This window comes from Xenopus tropicalis, chromosome 1 (assembly GCF_000004195.4).
Source record: "Xenopus tropicalis strain Nigerian chromosome 1, UCB_Xtro_10.0, whole genome shotgun sequence".
Taxonomy (NCBI): Eukaryota; Metazoa; Chordata; class Amphibia; order Anura; family Pipidae; genus Xenopus; species Xenopus tropicalis.
The window spans coordinates 165,982,659-165,996,820 of NC_030677.2; the positions used below are offsets into that span (position 1 = coordinate 165,982,659).

The 14,162-nt window shown below is 39.0% G+C and overlaps 1 protein-coding gene across 1 annotated transcript in view; it reads left to right on the forward strand.

Moving 5' to 3' along the window:
* The window catches only part of susd2 (sushi domain containing 2), a 69,341-nt gene extending 56,037 nt beyond the window's left edge, over positions 1-13,304 (forward strand). Inside the window, exons 26-27 of the mRNA XM_031892850.1 lie at positions 11,327-11,423; positions 13,017-13,304. Of these exons, the coding sequence (XP_031748710.1) occupies positions 11,327-11,423; positions 13,017-13,068 (149 nt within the window). The 3' untranslated portion in view covers positions 13,069-13,304. The remainder of the gene's footprint in view (positions 1-11,326; positions 11,424-13,016) is intronic.
* Positions 13,305-14,162: the final 858 nt, after the last annotated feature.

The following is a 14,162-nucleotide window of genomic DNA, read 5'->3' on the forward strand; positions in this document are numbered from 1 at the left end:
TGAATTTTAATACATTGACTCCTATGCTCCTCAAAGGCTCATTTACAACTAAAATAGACATCCCTTTTATGCTCCAGTGTGTACTAGTGCCAGGGCACATGTCCAGCCTGTTCTAATGAATTAAATGAAAAGACGCCCATTAACACAAGGAAACCTGGGAATTACAACCAGTTTCAACCGGACAGTAGTTCTAGGGTTCCACTTGTGAGTTGTGTTGCTACTGACTTCCACCAAGCAAACTGGGCATTGATGCCATTATTAACATCACAAGCTGCAACTGACAACATTTAAATACAGGTATAGGACCCATTATCCAGAATGCTCGGAACCAAGGGTATTCCGGATAAGGGGTCTTTCCTTAATTTGGATCTCCATACCTTATGTCTGTTCAATCAATAAAACATTAATTAACCCCAATAAGATTGTTTTGCATCCAATAAGGATTATTTATATCTTAGTTGGGATCAATTACAAGGTACTGTTTTATTACTACAGAAAAAAGACATGCGTTTTAAAATTCTGAATTATTTGATTTAAATGGAGTTTATGGGAGATGGGCTTTTCGTAATTCGGAGCTTTCTGGATAACAGGTTTCCATATAAAATACCTGTACATGGGTCTATTCGTAGAGGAGGGTTTCTTTCTTAAAAGTAACCAGTGTATTTGTAAGATCTGGTAGTGTGATTTGTGGGGTAATTTATATAATTATGAATATGAAATTTGGGTATATAAAAAAAAGAAAAAAGTCAGTCATACCTAACTGTGATTTACCAACAAATCTTCATGTGTCTTCTAATTAGTATAAATATATTTATAGCACAGATATATATCCATATGAAGAACTCACAGCACTTATAAATGAGTGAAAAATGTATACAATTGTTGTGAACCTTTCAGTCCTCCTAAGAGGCCCTTTCTCAAGACATCTCATAGCAGGACTAAAACACGATTAGATACACTTTCTCATCCAAGATTTCTCTTGAATGCATGCGGGACATCTTTTGCTATATTGGGAGTGTGATACAAATAGGGCAACCATTTTAACCGTGAAAGCAAGCAAGTTGCTGGTAAAACTCAGTCCCTGTGTAAAATATTATGAGGCAGTAGAATTCTTAATAAATCATATGAAAGTGAGGGACTGGCCAGACTGGGGATGATATAATCAATACTTATTGGAGGCAAAACAATGTTGGGTTTAGGTAATGTTTAAATTATTTTTTGGTACACTTAGGGCCGTGGCAGACGGGGAGATTAGTCGCTGCGCAACAAATCTCCCTTGTTGTGGGCGACTAATCTCCCCCCGAAATGCCTTCCCACCGGCTAGAATGTAAATCGCTGGTGGGATGGCATATATGGCGCCAAAATCGCAGAAGTTTCCTCTCAAGGCAACTTCGGCGATTTCGGCAAATCACCGCGCCACGTATGCCATCCCACTGGCAATTTACATTCTAGCCGGTTGGATGGCATTTCGGGGAGATTAGTCGCCTGCGACAAGGGAGACAAGCTTCCTGTCTGTCATGGCCCTTAAGGTATGGAGATCCAAATTACAGAACGATCCCTTATGCAGAAATCCCCAGGTTATATATATATATATATATATATATATAAATATATTAAGAGAGAGAAAAGTGTGGAATATGGTCTTGGGACAAGAGCAGAGAGAGAAAATACAGTAAATAATAACAGGCATATGTATAGACCAGACAAGAGGACTCTGGTCATGCATAAAAAGTGGAGACTGTTGTTGTGTAGTTTATTATCACTAAATCTGAAACAAGATAACCTGCCTGTGTGTGACCAGACCTTGTTTTGTGGAAAGGCCACAAAGGCCCTGGTCTAGGGTGGCACAAATTGGGGGGCAGCATGCCACCCCGCCGCAGCAAAATATTAAAGTTTTTCTCGTATACAGAGCAATGGGGACCTCTCCCTGTGTGTGACTGCAACAGATGCCACTTGTGCTGCTTTCCACTTCTGCTGCATCTGCTTTCTGGGCAATGACAGACAGGCTAATAAAGGGTCTTATTATTTCTCTCTGTGTTTGCACACACAGGAAAATAAAATCACAAATGCTGGCTGACTGAATGTACAAAATAGGTCTCGACCCATCTGTTAATTTACGCCATGTAATCAGACACGGGAAAACAACAAGAACCTTAATTAATCCTTCAACTAAAGGCTGGCCAAAGGGCAAACACAATGGAAATGGATCAGTACACGATCTGCATAAAGACAGGCATGAAGGAGTACACACAGTCACAGCATGCGTCTAGGTGTGCTCAGTACAGTGCAAGCTTGGTACTACAGACAGGTGCATCCATGTTTCCTTTGGCATTAACATTTGACACTTTTTAAGCTTCTAGAAAATATGCACCACAAGTTAGAGGCTTTAAAGGCTACTGTTTACTTAGAGCTTGCAGCTCCAAACATTGTTTTTTGTTCCTTTTGTTCCTTTATTAAGGAGTGCAGGGATCTCTGGTCTTTTTATTTTATACTGGAACCCTTGTTTGTAAAATGTGTGTTATTATTTTAATGAAAAGCACTGCATAACTTGCTGGCATTATACAGGTATAGGACCTGTTATCCTGAATACTTGGGGAATAGGGTTTTCCAGATAAGGGGTTTTTTTTGCGTAATTTTGATCTCCATACCTTAAGTCTACTAAAAAATCATTAAATAAAACCAGTAGGATTGTTTTGCCTGCAATAAGGATTCATTATATTCCTAGTTGGGACCAAGTACAAGGCACTGTTTTATAATTACAAAAAATATCTTTGAAAATGTGAATTACTTGATTAAAATAGAGCCCATGGGAGATGGCCTTCCTGTAATTCAGAGCTTTCTGGATAACTCTGGTTGTCTGGATAGTGGATCTCATACCTGTATAAATAAATGATGGGAATGGTGATATTATTAATGGATTGAGCTGACTGACATCATCGGAAAGCTCTAATGTATAACTAGTAGTAAATAGATCTAAGTGCAGATACCCTGGGCATGTCCTGGTTGGCCTGCTTCTACAAGATTGAAGGTAAAAAGCAATCATTTTTCCTTGAATCTTTTTTAGTGTAAGGTCTGCTACATTTTGAATTCTCATACTTAGTTACTTCTCACAAGAGCATGATTTCTCTATGGTTTCTTTCAATAACAAATACTAATATGGATGAAGTGAGATTAGCCGAGACCTTATTCATATGTGAGGAATGTATGTGCCTTTGAGTTGGTGGATGAGGAGTGGGGGGCCGGTGGAAGGGTCTATGCATTCCTTAATTTATACAAGACAACTGCAGAGATGCATTGTGTGCTGCTGTCAGGAACATACCATGAATGTTATTTTCTCACATTAGTCAGGGATTTCTCTAGGCTTGATGAAGTTTCTGAAAGAATGCAAACAATTCCACTATGAAATCTCAAGTCTGTTTTGAGGGTCCACCTGTTTGAGTGTTGGAAATGTTACAAGAATCTAAAGGTGGTTCTCTGTTACATTAAATTGTTCTGTGGGAAATAAGTGAGTGGACACAGCAATTGGTTCTTATACATTTGCTGGCATATTATTCTCCAATAATGGCAATCGATTGAATGCCAACAAAAGACCGTTCTTGAGTAGCACAGAAATGCTAAAGAGAGACTGTCATTTGTTTTATTTCATAGAGAGGCTTTTAACCCAAAGAAGTGATCACTGGTTACTCAAAGACTCATTTGTAAGAAATAGCAATTAATAAGGATCCATATTCCATGTTATTTCATTCCCCATTATTGTATTATCATGCTCATTTAATATCCAGCAATTCAATGCTTCATGTAGAAATCTGTAACATTGTGTCAGTAGCAGCACAGCACTGATGGCATGTTGTACTGTATACTTGCAATCTCTCATCATGAGTGACAAAGAGTCCTTAGAACACAGACATACTGTGTTGTGTCCCCATCATTCAGTTAATAGAAGACAAATGTGGTGAAATCCCGTTAAGCATATGGCTTGCCAGTGCTGCTGAATTCCTTGAGTAATTGCACCCACGAGACGATTATATTTGGGTTGAAACCTACAGCATAGTATCATAAGAGTCCTTCCAGCTACTGGTAAAATCTAAACATGCCCCAATGATTTGGGGTTTTGATTACAAAATCATGCTTAATTATAAATCACAAATTAAAATAATAGATTAAAAATGAATTGAATTCATGTTATTAACAGTTGCATTTCCTAATTAGTAGGCTAGGAGGAGACACAAATCGTTCACAGCCTTCCTTTTTATTATTGTAACTGCTATAGCCTGATCTGTATTATAGTATGGGGCAATGCTGTTTAAGGGCTAGTCTGCTCTGGATCAAATATACAACAGGCTTAGTTACATTTCCAGAATTAGGTACCTACCTAAAGATGTAATCTCAATGTAAATCTCAACAAGGAGGTATAACAGATCCAACAGCTTAGAAAATACTCTTTATATATGAAAAATACTCTTTAAATTATTTTGCTTATATATTGAAGATGACCTTCCCGTAATTCAGAGCTTTCTGGATAATGGGTTTTCGGATAACAGATCTCATACTTGTATTGCACTCAATCAGGATTATGTGCAAAAAATGATTACAGGATTAGTTGCATAATGTAATATATATATATATATAGTGTAGATGAGTACCAAAGAAGCATTTGACAAAATTTGAAAAAAGGGTGTGAGCTTTACAATGTTACATGCAGGGTTACAACAGTAAAAATCCAGCTTTTCTATTCGCTTTGATTTTTAGACTGCAAGCTCTTCTGGGCAGGGGCCCTTTCTACATTTTGTATAGGTTATTTGTTGTTTTTTGTAAACTGTATGTTCAACATATACACCCATTTATTTTACATTGCTGCAGAATATGTTAGTTTTAATAATAACTGTAGAGTTTCTATTTTCCCCCTCCTTCCTCCACTAACTGCCTCCTCAATTCAACAACTTGACAAAATGTTTAAACAACATTTCTAATTGTGCCAGCAAGTTATTCTGCAACAGCATTCTCACAACCTAGAGCGATCCTTGTGTGGACATCAACCACCGGTGACAATTTCTATCACCACCCATACCTGGTTACACCCCTACCATGACCCAAAAAACAAACAACTCCTACACAGAAGAAACTCAAACATTTTTCAGTTTTAGTATCTCTTCTTTCCTTTTTAATTCAGATATTCTTCTCATAACTGTAATATTCTTGGTTAACCTATAACTAAAAATTCAGAGTCATTCTATGAAACAAAAGTGTAGTCGATTTTATAAAAGCTAAAACCAATTAAAGATAGGTACATTCAGTGAAAATGGCTATAAATATATCAGTTACAAATTAAATGAAAGAACACAGCAAACATCTAATAGCTCCAAAAGTGGATTATATGATATTATGGTGAGTATTCATCTCTTCTTGGTTAGAAATATCCATGGATCGCTACTCTGCTCTTTGTCAGGATGTCTAGGTCTAGCCCAGCATAGATCAAAAGTAAAGAAAGCTTAACAGCTGCTTATACTGCAGTATGATATAGAGTGGATGTAACATGGCAAAAGTATTATAAGCTTTTTTAGGCTATCAACAAATGTCTTCTCTCAGGACACCCTTCTTCCATTTTTAGTGAAGTATAATTGGGTGTTTTAAAGCAACCTCTGGGGTAACAAGTTCTTGCAACCCTACAGGTGGTATCTGTATTCATGTGACACGCAGCATAATGTTTCTGAAACAGCAAGGATGGAAATATGGGATATTATGTGTCTGAAAAATCCTGTTAGAATAATATTGTTTATCCAATACTTTGCATAAATGTTAAAATGATGAATATATTAGTGTCTCTAATAGTCACCATATTAAGTGAATTAAAAAGCAAGAGATGTAGAGCAATGCTGAAAAGTAGTTGAAGAGCATAAATCTAAGTATAAGGGAGAATAAAAAGGAAAGAACAGATAAGTAGGAAAAGTTAGGAAAAGAAAGAAAGAGAAAGAAACTTGCCGACTTCACAAATGCCTTGCTTGCCCTAAATACAATAAAAGTTCTTCCATCTGCATAAAATTCTCTATATCAGTGATCACTAACCAGTGACTCGTGAGCAACATGCAGTTTTAGCTACATGAAGACCATGTGTAATGCCAAACAGAGCCTCCTGTAGGCTCCCAGTCCACATTGGGCTACCAAATAACCAAACACAGCTCCTCAACTTTCTTTTATTTAAGTGTTTCTCATGGGTAAAAAAGGTTCGGGACTCCTGCTCTATATCTTTAACACATTGAGTTATATTAGGTTATAAGGGAGATCGCCAGTGTAGCAGTCCTGCCAGCACTGAGGCGGGACATAGATATTGACAATCAGGGTGGCTAAGTTGCGCCAGTGTATGAATTTTGGCATAACTGCAACTAAAGTTTGTTTTAATTGTGTTGAAAAATAAAAGCAAAAGACAACTCTGCAGAATTTTTGTGCTGGAGTCTGTATTTAATAGGGCAGTAGGGTTCATTTACAATAAATGGTCTTGCAAAAACAGACACAGTTGGTTACCATGCTTTAAAGGTACCTGCATCCAAAGTAGCTGCCTGCACTAGTTGCGCCAGTGGCAGGGTGTTCATCCCACCGAAAGAGTCACATGCAAACATCATTATGACACCAAACAGACTAAGGCCAGTTTAAGTACAAGTGCGTCCAATTTTGCAGCAAAACAGAAGCACATTTGTGCAAATTTTGCCACACTGTAATTCAGTGGCAGATGGAAAGGTCTCCATGTACAATAAGCCATAAGGAACCAAGTGACTCTAAATCCCCCCAAACCAGATTTCCTTGAGAGTTGATTAGAGGTAAGGGTGTGTTGTTCCCAACTAGTTAGCCCCTGTCAGGTTTATTTGCCATGAAATATTTATGCTTTAGTGTAGTTTATGGGATTTCAATTGTACATATAAGAATTAAAAAAAAAAAACATTTTCCTTTATCCTTGAAAGAAAATGCCAACCACAGACTGCTGGAAGGCTATTTGTCATTTTTTTTTGCTTTTTGTGAAGTTTGATTTAATTTAAGGAAAGTTTCCATGGAGCTTCTCTGTTGATGATTACTTTTAATATGCTTCTAATTATGAGAGAAGTGGATTGGCACGCCTGTTAGAGCTCTGTGCTTTCCTATTGCCGCATCAAGTGTAGAATAGTTTACATTCCAAGCAGCAGAGCTATAATGTATAAAGAAGCAGACACATAAGCCATGCTCATTCAACTAAAGGGATGCCAACCGTGCACAATAACAGTAATTATCATTTTGCACAGCCTACTGCATGCATGCAAATTACTTCTATTATCCTAGGTATTTCAAAGTATGTGCTGACCTAAATGTTTGTTTTTTCACATCTGTCGGGTTCAGGTTTTTAGCCTCAAGTGGACATGTGCAGTATATATAAAAAAATGTATCAACAAGATAAAATTTATTGTATTTGAAAAGGGCTGTTTTTTTAATTTTTACTGCCTTATATACAGTAACTTGCAATATTTGAAAAAATATGTGATTGATAACTGTTTATGGTCTCAAATAATCCTTCACAGGCACCATCTCTCCCTGCTATCCCACAGCCACATTATCCCACTGCTAGTATAGGCACCATCTCTCCCTACTATACCTGCTATCCCACAGCCACAGTCCCTTCCCAGAGGCTATTATCCCCCCACTGCTACTATAGGCACAATCTCTCCCTACTATACCTGCTATCCCACAGCCACAGTCCCTTCCCAGAGGCTATTATCCCCCCACTGCTACTATAGGCACAATCTCTCCCTACTATACCTGCTATCCCACAGCCACAGTCCCTTCCCAGAGGCTATTATCCCACTGCTACTATAGGCACCATCTCACCCTACTATACCTACTATCCCACAGCCACAGTCCCTTCCCAGAGGCTATTATCCCACTGCTACTATAGGCACCATCTCTCCCTACTATACCTGCTATCCCACAGCCACAGTCCCTTCCCAGAGGCTATTATCCCCACTGCTACTATAGGCACCATCTCTCCCTACTATACCTGCTATCCCACAGCCACAGTCCCTTCCCAGAGGCTATTATCCCACTGCTACTATAGGCACCATCTCTCCCTACTATACCTGCTATCCCACAGCCACAGTCCCTTCCCAGGGGCTATTATCCCCACTGCTACTATAGGCACCATCTCTCCCTACTATACCTGCTATCCCACAGCCACAGTCCCTTCCCAGGGGCTATTATCCCCACTGCTACTATAGTCACCATCTCTCCCTACTATACCTGCTATCCCACAGCCCCAGTCCCTTCCCAGAGGCTATTATCCCACTGATACTATAGGCACCATCTCTTCCTACTATACCTGCTATCCCACAGCCACAGTCCCTTCCCAGAGGCTATTATCCCCACTGCTACTATAGGCACCATCTCTCCCTACTATACCTGCTATCCCACAGCCCCAGTCCCTTCCCAGAGGCTATTATCCCCCCACTGCTACTATAGGCACCATCTCTCCCTACTATACCTGCTATCCCACAGCCCCAGTCCCTTCCCAGAGGCTATTATCCCCCCACTGCTACTATAGGCACCATCTCTCCCTACTATACCTGCTATCCCACAGCCACAGTCCCTTCCCAGGGGCTATTATCCCTACTGTTACAGACAACATTTATACCTACTTTTTATGTGGCCTTTATTTGCACTTTGCACATTGTCTTATGTAAAGTAAATGAACCCCTTGAGTGACTTACCTTCCTTTTTCTGTGATGGTTCAGATACCCGGCAGAAAAAATATTCTGTACTTTCCTTTCAGCAGTGTCTTTAACAATTGTATGTACCCAGAAGGGAAAAAGTCCAGCTGCTGATCATCCACTTTGACTTTTATTAAGTTATAAATGGACACATTGAAAGGCTTATCCTTGCTTGAGAGAATCACACATTCTGCCTGGTTTCCTTTTTTGCAAAACACATATTGAAGTAATGGAGATGGATTGAGATACAATTTCCCTATGTAGAAAAAAGAATATGGGAAGATTGTGTGACCAGAGGCAGTTGGGTTACTATTATGGGATTGTAAATAATGAAAGGGACTGAAATACTGAATAGGCTCCCCTCTACCTGTAATGAGACCAGCAAGTGCCACTAGAGAATTCATGGATCATATTAGGATTGTCAGTGACTACGGCCATCTTTGCACATAAGGTGACAGAAATATTGCAGAACTTGTCTGTACAATTTATTACTTGACATAATGAGCACCTACCTCTCAGCAACCCTCATGAATTCATGGACTTTGCGCCTTCACAAGTTTATGGGGCAAGCGATATCAGATAGGGGCATGCTGGGTGACGCAATTATCTAGCCAAGCATCTTCTCATTGTTGTGTACCTGCCTTATTGCGTGAGAAGGTTTCATTCACTTCACTTTTGAGTGTGACTGTTTAAATATACATATTCCACTTAGCTCCAAATGTTCTTTATTAGCCAAAAAAGGAATACCATGTCCACATATACTCACCATCTAATATTTATTTGTTTTTTATACTGGAACAAATCATTTTACTGCAGCAAAAAAACTGTCTGGATCCTCAGAAGGGTGTTAGAGCTCAGCACTGCTGCACTGTTAATGTTGTGTTTGGGGGAAAATTGGGAAAAATATTGAACTGGATTCCCCAGTTCAGTATTTCATAAACCTGACCCATAGATTTAAATTCTGTAAATTACCAGTTAGTTAAACCTTTTAAGTATTTCTATGTAAGTGAGTTGAAGGATGCTACTGTATATGTACAACATGAACAAGGGAAATGGGGCTTGTATTAATGATGTTTTGTTAAAATAATTGTACTGATGGTTTATATACAGTTCCTCCTGCTGGAATCTGCTGACTTATTGCTAGTGTAGGGGCCCATAGGGTTAAGCTCCCCTATGGCTTTAAACTCTACCTCTTCCTGATTATAGTGTTACTGGGCAAAGTCCTCTGTATCTAGTTATTTCACTATGCCTTATTGGTTAGCTGGTTGACCACACCCCTTGCAGTCTCATTTAGTGTCTAGCAAAGGAGGTGTGGCTTCTTCTTTGGCTTCCTCTGACTCTCAGTACACAGCTCCACTGAGCCTGGGACCAGAAATAGGCCCCAGTAAAGCCAAGCCATTGCCCCAGAGCAACATCCACTATGGTGAAGTCGGGGACAGGGCCCCGTGAACGAGGACTAGAAAGAATAGCAGAATACGGTTATAGCACTCTCTAGGAGAGAGAGGTAGTTAGATCTAGAAAGCAAGGGCAGTTCAGGCCCCAACCAGAAGGACAGCTGGAAGTACCCTTCCATCCGGCAATGATGCCTTAGCTTAGGGCCACGAATAAGAGACAGGATACAGGTTAGTGTAAAACCCTGATCTATGCCCGGCCATAGGACCCACACAAGTTAAAGGTTATTAACCTGAGGGTTGGAATAACTATCCAGACTGCATTCCAAAGTTGTGCCAAGCTGACAGGTGTTTTTCCCTGCCCAGTCTCTCCAACAAGAGGTGGGATAAACTGGTGGCATCCTCTCTTACTAATCCTTAAAGGTGTCTGCTATTTCTACCTTTGATTGCAAGAGATCCTGGCGTCCATCTATCCTTTAATCTGAGCTATTACACTACACAGTGGCAGTGGGAGTTGTAGTTTACCAATGCCATCCAGCTATTTCCTTCAATATAGTGAAGGCCCATTCCAGAGAAAGAGAATCGCAGCCCCATGTTCTACCAATAGCTGGTGTTTAAGCACTTTTCAGCCAAAAAGGGGTTCCACTAGAATAGCTAATAAGCTTCATATATGAATCTCCCCCTCCTCCTCAGTGCCACTAGTGGTCCCAGACTTAAAATATAAGGAGATAATTATACAGGGGAATTTGTTTTTGGGAAAGTGAGATTCAAATGTAGACTTTTATTCATCCTTTCAAAATGAAACACACAATTGTATATGAACCCAAGTCATGTCATGGTAGCCTTTACTGGTCTTCAAAGCAAACATGTGATTGGGGCCTTTGGATTGATAAAGTTTGAGCAAGCAGTGTGTCTGCTAACTGCATTGCCCCTACTGTTCCTTTACTTCCTTTGTGGGCCTATACCATATTTGTAAACCTACCTCTTCCCTATTGTCACTTACCTTTGCTGCCTGGTACCTGCCCTCTCCCATGACATCATATATTCCCTTTCTATCACCTACCCATGGGCATCTGTGGCCTAGAACTGGGACATAAACCAGACCCAAGCTGGGCTGAGCCATGTGTCTTAAAAACTATCTAGAAGTACCATAACTCTCTATGGAGCATGTGTTTAAGTGATGGCTGCTATTTTCTCTGTATTTCATTATAGATAATATACTTGGCATTGTGCTCGGCAGTGTGTTTGGATTCCTGACTCTCTTGATCCTAATTGTATTGATCGCCCTACATGAGAGAAACCGCAAAAAGTAAGTGAATAGAGATGTTGGATACAGCTGAGCACTTAACATTCATAAAGCCTGAAGTGCACATTTATTGCATGTGATATACACAAATCAATAATCAATACATATGTACCACTCTGGTGAGCATCAAAAACTTTTTAAAACAACTACTTATTGTTCAGCAAGTGATTTTCATGAATGTCATGGCAATAAATAGAGTTACATTCTTTATTTTTTTCACTTCTATTTTTGTAAATCCTGTTCACCATATTGCCCAAAAACAGTAGAATTCCCAGCAGTTAACAATAAGGGGCATATTTATTACGGCTTCTTCATTGCGCAAGGGTTTCCTGGAATTAGTTACTCTTTTAATACCCTTTTCTTTGTTATTTGCAGTTTGTAAGCAAAGGGATACAATACACTCATATTTTTCTGCAGAATTGTTCATAACAAGTCATGTTCATGCAACGCCCTTACAATAGAGAGTGGAGGCATAGTCAAAAGCTTATTGGTCCATTTATGGGGTCTATCATTATCTGGCAAGTGATCTTAGTTGGTGAGGACAATGTCAGTTCTTTCTGATTGGGTCTTTGTAAGTCCATAGTATTATCCAGTTGTTGTTCCAAGGGCCAAATCACTGAGGGCCACTGACTGGGTGAACAATTTAAGTAGAGACCCACCTTGGCGACCTCATCCAACCAGAAGATCTTTCTGTCTATGGGCAGCTTACATTTGACGGCCCATGCATCAGTGATTCCTTTTGGTCTTCCGGGCCAGTCATTCTGGTTTGAATGGATCACAAATTCTGGTAATGAATCACAAAAGGAGAGCTATGGTAGATTGTAAGGGAGGTTGTGGTCATCCAGTTTAAGGGACATTAACTACTAATAAAAACATTTTTATTTGACAAATTCAGTGGAAAAAAAGAAAAGAAAAAAGTAACATATAGAAGCCCTTTAAATTAAGCATAACGTTCAAATATTTCATTTTTTCTAAACAAATGTATTTTTTGTACCATCCTTGAGTGCTTTATATGATAGACACACTCTGTTTGTTTGTTTGTTTGCCTGCTGGAGTCAGTTGGCAGGAGCGGAATACATAACTATAAAAGGCGAGTTCAGTTTAACCTTGTATTGAACTGTAGGCTATTATTTCTAATTCCCAAGACTAAAGTGCAGACCAAACATTCTCAGTAAAGGCCAAGAGTTATTGACCAAGTCAGATAAGAAGAGCTTTGGCAGTAGGCGACGTGTCCTTCCTCTGAAATGCTTGACGTGCGCAGGATAGTTCCCAGTCGTGTGCTGTAGGATTTATGCACCTGTACAGATAAAAGCAGCGCAAACACTGGCACCTAAAAACAGATAATTGATATTCTGTTTGTGTTTGAACCCTGATTGCCTGTCTCCCGTGGTTTACAGAATGAAACCCAGCTTCCAAATGACTTTAAATTGAATAATAAAAAGTGTGTAGTAAGTACTAGCTGTCAGCAGGCCCAGAGTAAGTCGCCGGCGCTTCTTTTCTTCTACATTTAGACATCACTAAGTATCCACTGGCAACCCAACGCGGGGGAAATGCTTGTTTTAAATAATAATAACCAGGTACTTTTTATTTTTACAGGAAGAAAAAATCACTCCCTCCCGTGACATTCCAACCATCCAATGAGCTATAGGGAAAACCATCCAGTCAAAAGGCTTTTGGGACTTTATGGCAGACTCATCTCCACATGTTTTTCCACTTATTATTTAAATGTCCAACATTTCAGGGAATTTTCAATGTGCTAACAACAATGTTGCCTTTAATATTATGTTATAATAAAAGCCATGGTCCAGCACCAAGTGACTTCAACAAATGAAGACAAATTCGAACTCAGGTTAAAGAAGAAATAAATATCCATTTCACTGAGAACTTTTTTAGCACTAAAATTGATGTGCATGACTCAAAGATGATAGGTATTATGTAATAAAAGCCACTAAGTTTGTCCAGGAGCAGTAACCTATAGCAACTAATCAGTGTTCAACCTGTTCTAAAGCAAATATCTTATTGGTTACTATGGCTTACTGCTACTGGGCAAACATAGTGCCTTTATTACATATGGGGGGTAGAGGATTAAGGCCATCAATTACATTTTTTTTTTTATAATTTTGATAGTTTATTTCCTAACTTGAAAAAATTGTGCTTCTAAAAACATAAATAACTAGAGCAATCTTGTCTGAAAGCCTATCTTGGTACAGGTATGAGATCTGTTATCTGGAAATCATTTTCCAGAAAACTCCAAATTAAAAGAAGGCCATAGACTCCATTATAAGCAAATCATTCTGAAAACTGATTTCCTTTTTTTTCTGTAATAATAAAACAGAACCTTGTACTTGATCCCAACTAAGATATAATTAATCCTTATGGGAGGCAAAACAATCCTATTGGGTTTAAGTAACATTTAAATAATTTTTTTTAGTAGACTTAAGGGATGAAGTTACAAATTACATAAAGAGCTCATATCTGGAAAATCCCAGGTCCTGAGCATTCTGGATAACAGGTCCCATGCCTGTACTTTGAAACTGAATATTTACAGCGGGGATGACAGTAGATTTACAATGGGATTGTAAGAATAATTGGGTGGTGTAATCCTGATTTATAATGCACTACTTGTAGCAGCTACTGAGGAACTCTCAGGGTTTATACTTCTTTTTTGCTAAATGTAAATTTATTTCTAATATTCTATATTCTATCTATATCTGTTCATACATACAGTTTGTACTCTATCTT